The sequence below is a fragment of the Heterodontus francisci genome, chromosome 16 (genome assembly GCF_036365525.1).
Source record: "Heterodontus francisci isolate sHetFra1 chromosome 16, sHetFra1.hap1, whole genome shotgun sequence".
In the NCBI taxonomy this organism is placed as follows: Eukaryota; Metazoa; Chordata; class Chondrichthyes; order Heterodontiformes; family Heterodontidae; genus Heterodontus; species Heterodontus francisci.
This window is the reverse complement of record NC_090386.1, coordinates 72486204-72502379: the sequence shown is the minus strand read 5'-3', so window position 1 is coordinate 72502379 and position 16176 is coordinate 72486204. Positions and strand designations below refer to the sequence as shown.

Sequence of the window (16176 nt, the reverse complement as noted above, 5' to 3'; positions counted from 1 at the left end):
AAGGTTTAAACATATTTAATAGTGAATAGATGTATTTACACTATATACCTTACCAGAACGAGTTTTGGGCATCCCAGGAGCATTCTGTATGTAATCAGGAGTGGCAATAGGTCCTATTTTGTCTCGAACTGCAATATTCAAAAATAAAATTGTTAATGAAAATTGACTTTCCAAAATATGCAAACATAGTTAAAAAATTTCCTTAAGGAAGACTCATTATATAACTGCATATTATATAGTGTAACCTAGAAACCCAGCATCGGAATAAGATGTTTTCCTCAATGATTCGGTATCTGAATTTTTGAAAAATCATCTACAGAATGGAGAAAAACATGCACAAATCCAATTGACATGTTAGCTAAAGAAGACAGATTCCAGGTTCCCAGCCAGAAAAAGTATGAGTTCTGAAACCCATGCCTAACACTCCAGTCTGATTAGCCCCTGCATTTCTATTTACATTTGTGGGTGAGTTTACTTCATTATGAACCCAGCAGATGGGCCACCCAATGATGGGTGGGGAGGTATTTCATCAAAAGAGTGGTGAGGACCTGAATTTATTCAATTTCTGCAATAAAAGAGTGCAGGATGTTCTGTAATGTTAGGTTACAAAATGCTCCGGGAACATATCCACTTCCTAATAGTAGATCACACTTTTTTCACACACCAATTTCTAAGCAAAATTTCCTGAGCTGAAGTTTGGAAAGAGACAGGAGTGAAGTGGTAGGACATTGGTCTGCCTTGCAACATTGGCAAAAAATTATTGAGCACATCATCTGCCAACTTCTGAGACTGGGATTGGTGTGTGCTGAAGCATTTAAATTTCTAAACTTCCAGTTCTCAACATCAGAGTAATCTTGCTGCAGAGCTTTTATAAATATCTAATGCCAATGTCCTGTTCTTTCCCACAGGATAAAAACCATACAATATATCAGACTGCTAAGTCTACACGGCTCAATGCAAAGAATCAGAGCAACCCATGAGAACCAAGTGATCGGAATTATGAATTACTTTATATGTTTGAGTTACTTCGAACAAAACCGAATCTATGTGGCGGCTATTTAAAAATAGGTTAATCATACTCTCCATCTGCACTGTGCTAATACTTAACATGTAGTATAATGCTGCTTAAATTCATCATTGTTAGTAAGAACTTTGAACATACAATTTCAAACTGGAGTTCTGAAGTTGCAAGAGGATTTCTGGAGTTCGCAAGGTCAGATGTTTGTATTTTTCTGCACTCTCTGCAATGTTAGTAGTGCTTTCCGTAGAACAGCTGATAGGCTTTTTCAGCAATTAGAACTGTGGATGCTTACAAATATGCCAATATTTGCAAACAGAAAAAGGTTGAAAACCACTGACTTTGAAAGGGAGATGAACATTTACCATTAATGCTGGATTACCACTGCAGTGTAACTGCAACCAGTATGAATCCAACTTTTTAAGTTTTACATTAATAACTGAAAAACTGTACTGTCTTAAGTTTCCAACAATAGAGTACAGTTGAATAACCCAGTGGCTACTTTCCAACTTTAGAAATTTTGTTGGTGGTGAGAGATTGCTGAACAGAGTGCGCTTAGATTTAAATTTAAATATGCACCTCCCTGCTTTCCCAAATTCAAGCATGATGCATGCAGGTAAAATAGTCACAGCTGCCCACACCAATCTCAAATGCTCTGGCCTTGCACTACTTAGGGCAGTGGAGTTACTACTGATTTAAAGCTACAATGTCCCATAAGTGCAACTCCTTAGAAACATACAGACACAGCTGTGCTAACCAGTCTTTGACTGCCAATAAAAGTTTCATACTTAATGAGCGAGTTATCCTATCGTTGTTCCATTATTCATTTAAATGTATTCCCCAGTTGTTATTCTTAAATCTTTTCAGTTCGTCAATATTTTGACATGCACCAGAATGGTCCTATAAATAAACATTCCCATGCAGAATTTGGTGGTGTGCTAAGATCACTGTACTTCAGGTCCATTCGGTCACTGCCTTATTGAAAAGGCTGGAAACTAAATAAAGGAAGATGACACTGTGGGGCTTACCTTCCACCTATTCCTTACTTGTACCTTCTCCAGCCACAACTGCAACTTCAGAGCAGCACAAGGCCCGCACTGCCAGTGGCTGTGAAGATGGCCATGTCGATTAATTTTTATGCGTCTGGTTCCTTCCAGGCTGGAGCTGGAGATATTTGTAACATCTTGCAGTTTGTCATCAATAGTTGCATAATGGAGGCCACTGAGAAACGATGAGAGCTAACTACATATTCTATCCTGAGACAAGCAGGTGGCTTTGTTAGCACTGCAGGCTTCCCCATGGTAAAGGGCGCCATTGGGTGCACACACATCGTTTTGCGGGCCCTACATCTCATCTCTGCCATATACCAAAACTAAAAAGGATTCCCTCAATGTTCAGCTAGTGTGTGTGACCACAGGCAGTGAATCATGAAGGTCAATGCCCAGTATTCTGGCTGCAGTCAGGATGTTTTCATTCTGTGGCCATCCACTGTGCCAGCTGCTCTTGAGCCACCAAAGCAAACCAAAGGGGTGACTACTGGGTGACAAGGGCTATCTGCTGAAAACACGGCTGATGACTCTAGTACACAACCAACACACACGTGCAGCATCCATACAATGAAAGCTATGCTGCCACACAAAATCTGATACAGCAGACCACTGGCATGTTGAAAGAACACTTTTGATGCTTGAATCACTCTTGAAGAGCCCTGCTGTATTTGGCAGAGAGGGTGTCCAGATTCATGGTGGTCCGCTGCGCTACACAACCTCACCATCATGAGGCAATAGCTCTTGCCCCAGTTATAAAGCAAGTAGCTGAGGAGCAGGAGGAGAACAGAGAGGTGGCACCCTAGACAACTCCTTTCTATCTGTGAAGAATTCATCAGAGTGCGATTCTGCTATTCGCAATTCCAATTCCCTATTCATTAATAGTCCTACATCTTACCTTCCTTGTTACTGACCATCACAGCATCTGCTTGACCACAATGCAACAATAAAAGCCACCACAAAATAAAAATTCCAAACCAAATTTGTAAGTGAAATCATATCATGTTGCATATAAAGATCAGCTAAGCACCCTTGTGCACTCCCTTAGTGTCCATCTTCGGTGTGCCTTTGCTTATCCTAGTGCTTCTACACAATGCTATCCCAGTGGTTACAGCATGGCTGGTGGAAGGCTACTATAGATGGCCTTGGAGGGCAACCTCAAGTAGCTCTGGGCCTAGAAGGCCCAGTGGTGGACTGTTCCATCTTGGCATGGGCGACTCTCGTCAGGGCTGATTGGCTGGCTGCAAGGCAACAGCAAGGGAACTGGTACAGTGGCAGGGATGGCAGGATGAATGCTATTTCCTGAGAGAGGACAGCAAGTTCATCTGCCTCAGCAATCCTAGTAAACTGTTGGAAGACAGATTATTGAACTGCTGTGACACCCTGCAATCCCCTTTGCACACTTTAATTCACAGCCACGATGGAAGCACTCAGCTTCCACTGCAGCACTCAGATGTTGGATGGCTGCTGCTTGTGCTGCAAATGAACTTGTGACATTGGCCATCAGATGCTGCATCATGGTTGGGTCCACAAGTGTGCAGCATGAGTTGGCCAGCAATTCCTTGCTACGCTATCCTTGCCCCTGCTCTGACTGCAGCCCACTCATGCCAGGTGTTTCAACATGTGCAGATTTCACCTCTAATCTATCCTCTAAAGATACACAGTGTCAGTATCAGAGCTGGTGGCTGCGAGTGTGAAATCAAGTGATGGTGCTGTTGCTTTCAGAATCACTCTCTTCTTGGTGTTCCTTCACTGCCAGGATAGGTTGCACCTCTTGATTTTCTGAAAAGAAAAAGGCACAAGGGTAAGGTTGTGAGGTAGGGATTGGGCAGGTGAGATGCATGCTGACACCATTTGCAGCTTGTAAATCAGAAGTGTGAGATAAGGGGGCAAGTGGTATGTAAGGAGGAGGATTAGGTATGACAATACTGTCACGTTCGATGCTTTCAGCCCTGCTACTAACCACAGCCTCAGCAGCGGGTGTCCCAATAACATCTGTACCGTCTCCTTCATGCGGTGAGGACATGCAGGCTGCCTGCCCCTCTTTGGTTCCTGCCATGTCAAGTTGTGTGCCACCTCGTCCTGGACGAGGGGGATGTGTGCGAGTGTCATGCAATCTGGCTGTTGTGGCTGTCATGATTGAAAAGCTGGCAGTATGTGTAAGCTGTGACATGTAGGTGTGAGGCTTACAGCAGTGCCAAGTCTGAGAGGGAGGGAAGCTATGAATTTCAGCTGAGTTCTGACTGATAGAGATTGTTGGTAGGTGAGTGATGAGTGTGGTGTCTGAGGCTGGTGGTGCAGCTAGTGGGACATAGGATTTGAAGATGCATTCACTGACCTTGACCACTCATGCGAGATCATTGAATTTTCGCAGCACTGCATCCAGGTCCCCGGGGCTGGACTCATGGCATTGACCATCACAGCTATCTGGTCCCACTGCCTTCCGAGGACTTGTCTAGAGGCCCTCCAGGCCACCTATAGATCTCTCCTCCTCTGCAACTCCTCAACCAAGGCCTCCAATGGAGTGTTGGAAAATCTTGGAGCCTGCTCTGATCCATGTTGTGCCATTATTGAGTGTGTTCCGGGTCAGTATCAGCTGCAGAATGACATTCAGCTCCTGATGCAGCCACAATGTACCTGCCCTTTAAGAGGTGCCAGCTAGCTTTAAGAAGTGCAGGCTAGCTTTAACCAGTGCCAGCAAGTATCGATGTTGGGCCCCCTGCTGATGATAGCAGCCAATAAACAGTGTGGTTAGTGCTGGCAACACACAGAAACCAAATGAGCAGACATCATGAAGATGGCACGCTAACTGCATTACATTGAATGGGTGCGGGTTAGTCGTACATCGTGATCCCCATGCTCCTGTTTTTGGGGCAATCCAATTTAGACCAAATACACTTTAGAGAATTTCTTTGGTGGGGATGGGGGAAAGGAGGCGACAGAAAACTTTTTTAAACAATGTAACTAAAGAATACATCAGGAAGCAATAAATCATCTGGAACACACATTTTTCAAATGTATTACACAGATTTTTACCAGTTTTTAAAAAATTACTTGTTGAGCTTAAATCTGCAGTAGTCTAGAAACTATTACCTTTATCTTTAAGTTCAGCAACTAGTGTTTCAGTAAATTCATGTCCATCTCTCAGAGTGACAAAGCAGTAGAGGCATTCTCCTTTTATGGGATGGGGGTGACTAACTGCAGCAGCTTCTGCTATGGCAGCATGTTCTATTAATGCAGACTCCACTTCAGCAGAACTCAAAAGATGCCCTGTAATATAAACAGTTAATATTTTCTTCTCTAAGGTAGTGTTACAAAGTAATAAAATAGTAATTCATGTTTTGTATACACAACTGAACATTCTTAAAACATTTTTCTATCAGTATGAATCTATGATGGATAATTGCTTATGTACCATTAAGTGACTAAGTATTTAAACTAGGACAGGAAGAGGGGGCTGAAAAATAGAAGTGGATAATATGCATCCAGGAAATAATTTAGAACAGGGATATGGAGTACAGGAATAAAACCAAATGGACCAGTTATAAATAGGCAAATCTGAAGTAAAGGTAGGGGAGTAGTTAGAAAATAAAATCCAAGAGAAACAGAGTGGTGTGTTAAAAAAAAAAGCAAACGAGAGGTTAAAATATATGTATTGCAATTGGCAGATTGTGGAAAATAAACTGGGGGAACTGGAAGCAATTACTTGATAAGAAGATCTAAACCTGACAGCATTAACAGAAACTTGGTGAAAAATGGAAAATCAACATATCAGGATATAATAATATTAAGGAGGGATAGAAAAGATAAAGAGGTGTAGAGTGGCAATATTGATAAAAGAGGGAATACTGTAGATTGCGGGGTATACATCGCCCTTTGAAGCCGCCAAACTTTGTTCCAAAAATGCAGGTTGACTTATACACAGAGTATAAAATGTGATCCTCTGGTGTGTGTGATTGTCATTTTGAAATGTGAGGAAATATAACACCAATAATTCATAATAAATTAATGTGGCACAGTTTACTGAATAAATTAATTCTACAAATTTACCTTTAACCACAATCAAAAAGTGTTTTAAAACTATTCAACTACAAATTTACCTTTAACCACAATCAAAAAGTGTTTTAAACCCGTCAAATTAATTGTCATTAGCATCCGACACAAAGAGTTTATCAAATTCATTTTGAGTCACTTTGACTATGGCATCGTCATAAGGATCCCACTCTGGATCAGATGTGGCTCTTTTAGTTTCATAATCATCCCTCCACAACAAATCATCTTCCTCTCCATCCATTGCAATGGATATTCCACATTTTTTGAACGATCTGATGACAGTTTGTGCACTGATAGCATCTCACGATTTGATGATGAAACTACACAAAACATCAAGCAGGGAGGCGTGCAAATTTCTATTCTTTGTGAAGTTTTTTTCTCTGTCAGCCATTCACCTATTCCATTTGGCATGAACAGATCCTTCAATGGCTCGTTCAGGCATACAGCCAAAGGTTGAACTACGGGAATTAGACCCCCTGGTGTAACTGCAATGTGGATGTTATTTCTTCACAGGCACCTCTTAATCACATCGGTTATACGGGATCTTGAATATTTTCTACACATATAAGCTGCATTCTTTACGTCGGCCACCGGGACACCGATTCCACACATTATTGATCCATATCCTCATCCAAACAACCGTTGTCAGGGACATTCACAAAAACTCCAGCAGGGAGCTTGATTTCGGCATGGTTTTACATTTGAAAATTACCAGAGGCTTTAATTTTGTTCAGTTGGCTGTTCAGGCTAGTACTGCTGTGAATCTGGTCTTCTCATGTCCTGTAGTTTTCACTAGGACTGTTTTTGAACCTTTCCACTCCACAGTTTAGTTGCTGGGGCATATAAAAATTCATGGGCATTTCATTCATGTTGCCAATGCGGCTGAATGGGTATTCTTGCTGCTGCTGTCTGATGAAAAATCACTGGAACCTGGTAATTTTGGCATTGAGGTCTTTTGGTAGTCTCTGAGAAATCTTGATCTACTGCCACAACACTAGACATTTTCATTCCATAAAGCGGCTACACCAACTAGCTGTGGCACTGAAATCTTTGCTGGACACAGGGTTTGATTTGGCCCATTTAAGTGCGTATATACATACTGCATTTCTGGTGGTAACCATTCTGATGATTTTCGTGGACCCATTCCGATACATACTTCTCAAGATCAGGCCAGCGACTGGTCCCTGTTCTCAGGGCACATTTGCTCTTGGGCATCTTCCCTTTTATTGTATGGGTTCTATCTTTCTCAACAAGCTTGTTAGGTGGCACTTTATCAAATCCCTTTTTTGAGGTCTATGTACACCACATCAACTGCTTTATCTTCATCAACCCTCTCTATTACCTCATCAAAAAAACCCAAGCAAGTTAGTTAAACAAGATTTGGCCATAACAAATCCATGTTGGCTTTCCTTAATTAATCCACACTTGTCTAAATCACTGAATTTTTTCCAGAATTATCATTTCTAAAAGCTTTACACCACCGAGGTTAAACTTGAAGTTGCTAGGCTCATCCTTAGACCCTTTCTTGAACAAGGGTGTAACATTTACAATTCTCCAGTCGTCTGGCATGACCCCTGTATCTAAGGAGATTTGGAAGATTATAGCCAGTGCCTCCGCAATTTCCACCCTTACTTCCCTGAGTATCCTTGGATGCATCTCATACTGTCCTGGTGAATTATCAACTTTAAGTACAGCCAGCCTATCTAATAACTCCATTTTTGCAATGTTATCAATTTTTCAATGTCTCAACTACCTCCTCTTTCACTATGACTTGTGCAGCATCTTCTTCCTTGATACAAGATAGATGCAAAGTACTCATTTAGTATCTCAGCCATATCCTCTGTCTCCAAGCAAAAGTTCCTTTAAGGTCCCTAATAGGCCCCACCCATCGGGGTGGTTTTTGATTCTGGATAAATTCTACAGACTTTGAGAAATCTGCAGGCTGTGCGGAAGGCCAGAACAACCACCAGGAATGGCAGCTTCAGGAGGGTGAGAGAGAAGGAATGCCTGCTCTCAGAACACTGACAGAGCAAAAACCTGTGAAGCTTTGAACCTGATTTGAAAGTTGAAGTTTGTAGAGAAGGAAAAGACCAACAGGTTCACCAGAGATCACCTTATTCAAGGAAGTCCAGGTCGAAAGTGCTCAGAAGAAGTGAGCAAAGTGGACTTTGACTTTGAAAAGGTCTGGGAGATCCAACTCAATACGACTGGGAGGAGTTTGGGACTTTTAGCTGCAAAGATATTGCTTCAAGGAGGACTGCAAAACCTATAAATGTGATGTGAGATTTTCAAGTGAAGGAAAATATCTTTCTCTGTAATTTGTAGTATTAGCTACTTATAAAGTTCTGTTCAGTTAATGGGGATTTTTAGTTTAGCTGTTACAATAAAAGTCTTCAAACATGAGATCTTGTGTAATCCTGTAAGTTGGTCTGGGACTTCATATCTCGTGTTTTAACATCAACAGTCTCACTCTGTTCATAACATGATTGAAATTAATAATGCCATCCATGAATTTATTGTGGATGATTGCATCAACATCATGGCCTTAATGTAAACCTGGCTGAGGGATGATGACACCTTGCCACTTAATGAAGCCTCCCCCCTTGGCTGCATCTTCCACCATTTGCTCTGTCAAGGCCGTCACGGTGGCAGTGTGGTGCTTATCACCAGATTACACCTTGGCGTGACTCCCTACTCCTCTGGCACTTTTTCCTCCTTCGAGCATCTCACCTCGTTCCACCCACTCACCTCTCTTTCAAAATCATCGATTTCTATCACCCTCCCAGGTATGATAAAAATTTTCTTACCGGAATAGCTTCACTGCTTTCCTCCCTCAGCCTCTGCACCAAGCAACTTCTCATCCTCAATGATTTCAATCTCCATTTCGACTCATCATGTTCTCTTTCCTCTGAGTTCTCTGCCCTTTCTCCTCCCAAAATCTCCCCCTCCATGTAAACTCCTCGACCCTTTGGGGGAGGTGGTGGTGTAGTGGTAATGTCACTGGACTAGTAATCCAGAGGCCTAGGCTAATGCTCTGGAGACATGGGACATGGTGAAATTGGAATTCAATTAATAAATCAGGAATTAAAAAGCTAGTCTAATGGTGAGCTTGAAACCATTGTCAATTGTTGGTTCACTAAGGTCCTTTAGGGAAGGAAATCTGCCGTCCTTACCTGGTCAGGCCCATGCGTGACTCCAGACCCACAGCAATGTGGTTGACTCTTAAATGCCCTCTGAAATGACCTACCAAGCCACTCAGTAGTCAAGGGCAATTAGTGATGGGCAATAAACGCTGGCCTAGCCAGCGACGCCCACATCGCATGAACGGATTAAAAAAAAAATTTTCATGGCCACCACTCAACCTTGCCATCTCAGATGGTCTTGCTAGTCCCATCGTATTAATTAGAGATAAGGCATCTCATCACTTTCTTGTATCACTGTCCACCCACATCCTCCTTTCACATCCCAACCCTACCTCGTTCTGTTTCCGTCCCTGGAAATACTAGCCCCATTCATTTACAACTACACTTTCAAAATCCCAGCTATTGAGCCTTTTGGCCCTCTGTTCGCCACAACATTTTTGCAGCTACTGATTTGCTCAACCATACCCTTACGCCCTAGTTCCCAATAAAAGATCAGTCTCTCTTACCTTGGCTGTTCCCCCTGGTACAGCCCTCACCTTCGCTCCCTTAAGTCTAAGGGAGGGATTGGAAAGAACAGGGCGGACAACTGGTATAGCTAACCACGACCAGATTTAGGAGGACATCATAAAACAGTATCGGGTCCTGCTCTCGTCTGCTAAGTCTATTCCAGGATTATATTGGAATGCAAAGATAATCCATGGCTTCTATTCTCTACTGCAAACCGTCTTCTTAAACCCCTCTCACCTGTCCCCTCCATCCTCACCTCCAACAATGAGTGCAAGGACCTCATGGACCTCTTTGTCATTAAAATGACCATCCGATCACTGTCTCTGCCACATCCCTCCCTTCCACTGGTCCACCTGGCCAAACTTCCTACTATGCTCCCCCCCACACCCCCTAGCCCTGAACTCGCATCTTTCTCTAGTTCCTCGCCTATCTCCCTTCATGCCCTCTCTGAGCTCATCTTGTCCATGAAGCCCACCTCCTGTTCCCTCAATCCTATTCCCACTAAGCTGATCACCCAACTTCCCCTCCCGGTCCCCATGTCAGCTAATATTGTGAAAGGTTCTCTCTCTTCAGGTGTTGTCCCTCTCTCCTTTAAATATGCCATCATCACCCCTCTCCTCAAAAAACAACCCTTGACACTACCACCCTTGCAAACTACTGTCCCATCTCCTCTTTAAAGTCCTTGAATGTGTCGTTGCCTCCCAAATCCATTCCCACCTTTCCTGGAACTCTATGTTTGAATCCCTCCAATCAGGTTTCTGCCCCTGTCACAATACTGAAACAGCTCTTATCAACATCACAAATGACATCCTATGTGATTGTGACAAAGGTTAACTTTCCCTCCTTGTCCTTCTTGACCTGTCTGCAGCCTTTGACAAGGTTGACCACACCATCCTCCAATGCCTCTCCACTGTCGTCCAGCTGGGTGAGACTGCTCTCACCTGGTTCCAGAATCCATTCTGATCTATTTAGTTGTAGCCAATCACTTGCAATGTCTTCTCTTCCTGCTCCCGCATCGTTACCTCTGGTGTCCCCCAAGGATTTATCCTAGGCCCCCTCCTATTTCTTGTCCACATGCTGTCCCTCGGCAACATCATCTGAAAGCATGGCGTTAGTTTTCACATGTACGCTGAAGACACTCAGCTCTACTTTACGATCACTTCTCTCGACTCTTCCACTGTTACTAAGTTATCAGACTGCTTATCCGACATCCAGTACTGGATCAGCAGAAATTTCCTCCAATTAAATATTGGGAAGTAGAAGCCATTGTTTTTGGTCCCCACTCCAAACTCCATTCCCTAGCTACCGACTCCATCCCTCTCTTTGGCACAATCTGAGATTAAGCCAGTCTATTCGCAACCTTAGTGTGACATCTGACCCCAGCATCCAACCTCATATTCGTGCCATCACTAAGAAAGCCTACTTCCATCTCCGTAATATCTCCCAACTTTGACCCTGTTTCAGCTCATCTGTTGATGAAACCCTCATTCATGCCTTTGTTACCTCTAGACATGACTATTCCAATGCACTCCTGGCTGATCTTCCATATTTTACTCTCCATAAACTTCAGATCATCCAAAACTCTGCTGGCCGTGTCTTAACTTGAGTCATGATGGCGCTTCCAGTATTAAAATTTTTTGAGGACTTGTGTTTAAAGATTGTGAAAATTGGGTCATTTGAAAGACTGCGGAGATGTATGCCTGGATTTGTTATTTTTTAAAAGATTACTGAAAGGGCACTTTGGATTTTTTTTTTTTAAACGCTTATTGGAAGAAACAATGAAGAGTTGAGTAAACATAAGGAGCCTTGCTGGCTATTGGAGTTGTTTACAGAGAACTCACATGCCTAGGTTTATGGTTGTCAGGAGTTTTTGGCTTTCTGACTTGGGGCTTGGACTGTTTGAATGTGTAGCCTGCTAAGAGAAAAGCCACCCAAATCATCCTTTTCCACCTGTTTTGAAAAATCTTCTCAGAATCCAGTATGATAGCTGAAGCCACTGATGCAGTAATTCTCCCGAAAAGCCTGCAAGACTCTTGTGGCTCGGTGTCATACTTTTTAAAAAAATGCTCCTTAAAGCCCCTTGGGATGTTTATTACGTTAAAGGTGCTATAGAAATATAAGTTGTTGTTGAAACTGAATTTCAACGTAATAACTATTGGAAAGCAAACTGAATAAATACAGAAATATTTCTTTAAGTGACTGCAGTAGATTTAGTTTATTTTGCTGCTGCTAAGCTGGCTGCTATCGTTTTATTCTGCGCCTGGGCCTCCAGATCCTGTTCAACTGTTGGTCACAAACGTTCCAGCGATTAAAAATTAACAAACCCCTTTGGCAATTTTGATACTTTCTCCTAACTTTAAAAAATGGTGTTATGTATTCATTAATATTATTATAGACATCTCTGCTTCTAGGATCATAGAATGGTTACAGCACAGAAGGAGGCCATTGGTCTGTTGTCTCCATACTGCCATTCTATAAGAGCAACTCACCTAGTCCCACTCCCTCACCCACTTCCCTGTAGCCCTGCAAATTGTTTTCTCTACAGATAATTATCAAATTATTTTTGAAAGCCATGATTGAATCTTCCTCCATCACACTCTCAGGCAGTGCATTCCAGATTGTAACCACTTGCTGCTTAAAAAAAGTTTTTCCCCCTCATATCACATTTGATTCTTTTACCATTCACCTTACATTGGTGTTCTCTGGTTCTTAACCCTTCTGCCAATGGGAACAGTTCCTCCTTGTCTACTTTGTCCAGACCTCTGATGATTTTGAGCACCTCTATCAAATCTTCTCTTAATCCCCTCTTCTCCAAGGAGAACAGCCCCAACTTCTCCAATCTATCCATGTAACTGAAGTCCTTCATCCCTGGAACTATCTCCTAAATCTTTCCTGTACTCTGTCTTTTTTTTAATTCTTTCATGGGATGTGTATGTCACTGGCAAGGCCAGCATTTGTTGCCCATCCCTAATTGCCCTTGACAACTGAGTGGCTTGCTCGGCCATTGCTGTGGGTCTGGAGTCACATGTCAGCCAGACTAGGTAAGGACGGCAGATTCCCTTCCTAAAGGACATTAGTGAACCAGATGGGTTTGTACAACAACGAACTGATAGTTCCATGGCACCATTACTATAACTGGCTTTCATTTCCAGATTTTAAAATTTTTTGAATTTATGAATTAATTGAATTTAAATTCCACCAGCTGCTGTGGTGGGATTTGAACCAGTGTCCCCAGGACATTAGCCAGGGTCTCTGGATTACTAGTCCAGTGACATTAGCACTATGCCACATTTTCCCTACTAAATGTCTTCACATCGCTCCTAAAGTGTGATGCCCAGAATTGGGCACAATACTCCAGTTGAGGGCAAACCAATGTTTCATAAAGGTTATGTTCTGCATAGAATTAGAAATGCACAGCTCTTTGTGGGATATGTAATTTATAATTTTAAGAAGAAGCTGGGGCAAATTCTTTGGGACATTGTCTTGTCCCGCTGCAAGCTCAGAAATGTCCTGGTGACGGTGTACCAAAATTGCGCTGCAGCCTGTCCATTGATTACCATGTGACCACCACTTACAAACATGAATAAACTGAGTTTGCTAACAAAATAAGTTCCTGGGCCTTTCCACAAGATCATGATAATTACAGATGAAGTATGCCCAACTTAATCCAACCATCCAAGTTTCACATTAAGTAAGTAAAATAAAAATATATACTTTTTATTGTACAAGTTTTTCAATGCAGAAACAAATACTTGTGTTGAGTTGCAGTCGGTCCATGGAATTTTTATAACGTGCAAAAAGGTTCCGAATCCCTGTCTTACAGCAAGTAGTTTCACTCAACTTCACTTGAGTTAGTTCAGTCCTTCATACTTAACTTGCGCTTCAGATTTAGATTTCATGAGAAGTGGTTACATCTTAACATCCATTCTAAACTTGTGATACATAGCACAAAAAATATGATCTATAAATCTTACCAGATACATTCAGCATGTCATCAATCCTTCCAGTGATCCAGTAATAACCATCTTTATCTCTCTTGCAACCTGTCGGTCAAGATTCAGGAACTTTAAACTTAAGTTGTGTTCAAATTCAATTTATAATTATTCAGTAAAAATAGGAACCAGAATACAGACGGTACCAAAATATTGCTGGCTAATCTGATTTTAAAAAACAAATCATGTATGAGTAAAATGTACAAATATTCAGGACCTGATTGGTTCACAGACAAAGAAGGAAAGAACTTGCATCAATGTAACACTTTCATGACCTTTCAACATGCAAGCGATGAAGTACTTTTGAAGTATTGTCACTATTGTAGTGTAGGGAAATATGGCAGCCAATATTCACACAGCTCGATCTCACAAACAGCAATGAGTTAAATAACCAGATATCTGCTTTATTAGTTATGGTGCATGAAGGTTAATTGTTGCCTAGGACACCAGGAAAACTCCAGTTTTCCTTCGAATAGTGCCACGGGAACTTTTATGTCCACCCAAGGGCAGGCAGGATCTCAGTTTAACATCTCACCTAAAAGACGACACCTCATATAGTACTGCACTCCCTCAGTACTGCACTGAATGTCAGTCTGGATTATGTGCTGTAGTGGGGCTTGAGCCCACAGCCCTCTAGCTTAGAGGCAGGAGTGCTACCACTCAACCAAGACTGACCCCTTGGCCAAAATGCCAAAGTCACTTTAAGAAGCTCCTCCAGTGAATTTATTTAGAAGCCTAGTTACTCAGTTTGTTGTTTAGTACATTTGCCAACGTTTCTAAAAAAAAATTCAAGACAATTATATTTAAGGATGAAAAAGTGCATTTTAAAGCTCAAGTGGTTCCTATGCATCTGACACCGAGCATTTGATGTCATCGCATAAATTAGATTTCCAAATTGCATTTACTGGCACTCATCGAGTCCCCATTTGTACAAGTAAATCTGTAATCTACAAAGGTCTGTTACAATTCTCAAGAATCTTTGGGCAACAATAGTGTTTCAGTAATAGTATGAAAACCATAGGGACGTGTAAACATTTGAATTAATAGAAATGAATACAGTGATTCAGGATTTGTTTGTGGTACAGTTGATATAGTACATGTTTATCAAAGATATATAATTTTGTGAGACTGTCCAATTGGTCTGTGCTAAACACATAGTGCTGTCAGTGGTTAGTATGCACCAATCACATTAGACAAATCACTTACTAGAACAAACATAAAGTCATTTTTCTCCACACAATAATAAAAAGATTTAAATAAATTGAGATGAAGCATTTCAAAGTGGTAACAAAGTTGAATTAAATAAAAAAAAATTATGAAGTAGCAACTGAAAGTAAGTGTTTCAATTAAGCACTTTTGAAGTGAAGACACTGTTGTAATGTAGAAAGGCTGAGCTGCCTGGTGGGGCGAAGGGAGGAAGAAATATTCAAGAGGTCAGAATCAGAGAAATGGAGAATTTGGGGAGGGTTATTTTGAATAGTTTTAGATTATTTATAAACCGAATTGTTATAGTATTAGTTGTAGGGGGAAAAATTTGTTTGCGTAGTGCCACTTGCAGCGCGCTACGCAGACTTAGCTCGATTCCCTGGGGCAGGTAGCACTATGGGCCGCTATCTGAACAGCATTTTTCAATGCTAGAAGCAGTGCTACACAAATAAATTTCCCCCCTGCAAAACTTACATTTGCACCAGAATTTACTTCAATTCACTCAAAACATTATGTAGGGATTCTAAACAAACAAATATACAAAGCACAAAGAGTAATGGCCAAAATGGGCACTGATGTAGTCATGTGGAGCACATAAATAACATTTTGCAATGGGATTGTGCTGAAAACAATTGCAAATCACAATGAAAAAGATACACACTTCCTCGATTCAAGAATCATTACAAGTCTGGTTTAAGAAACTCACCATCTCCTGTGACAAAATATCCAGGAAATCTTTTAAAATAGGTGGTTTCAAACCGTTGATGGTTACCATAAATTGTACGCATTATGGATGGCCAAGGCTTCTTGAATACCTGTATGTAAAGGGGTTTAAAGAGTAGTAGCTTAAATGAAGAATGTATATGTATAGAAGTATTTAAAACAATGCATTTTGGTATAAAAAATACAAGCCACACATAGATAAGTTACACTAAGTTTATGGGTCAAACGACACAACAGAATTAATCTGCATAGTTCAATGTTCAATCATAGCTGCAGTGTATGGAATCAACTTAATACTGTTAAATTGAAGTTTTAATAAAGTATTACTAATGTTGTGCTGCTATTATTGATGTTATAATGATTACAAGAATGTCTATTTTAAAAATAATGCTCTCAGTAACAGAAATAAACTGCAATCAATATAGTGCTCAGGCAGGTCATGTCTTTAGAGGGGAGGGGGTAGAGAGACAGAGAAATGTACTGGAGTA

The 16176-nt window shown here is 41.3% G+C and overlaps 1 protein-coding gene across 4 annotated transcripts in view; it reads right to left on the bottom strand.

Annotated features, from left to right (window-relative positions):
* acss2 (acyl-CoA synthetase short chain family member 2) overlaps positions 1–16176 on the bottom strand; it is a 105316-nt gene that overhangs the window by 859 nt on the left and 88281 nt on the right. For all 4 annotated transcript variants that reach the window (XM_068048379.1, XM_068048380.1, XM_068048381.1 and 1 more), the window contains 4 exons: positions 15672–15780; positions 13742–13810; positions 5158–5334; positions 54–128 (listed from right to left, as the gene is read on the bottom strand). In XM_068048379.1, the coding sequence (XP_067904480.1) occupies positions 54–128; positions 5158–5334; positions 13742–13810; positions 15672–15780 (430 nt within the window). The remainder of the gene's footprint in view (positions 1–53; positions 129–5157; positions 5335–13741; positions 13811–15671; positions 15781–16176) is intronic.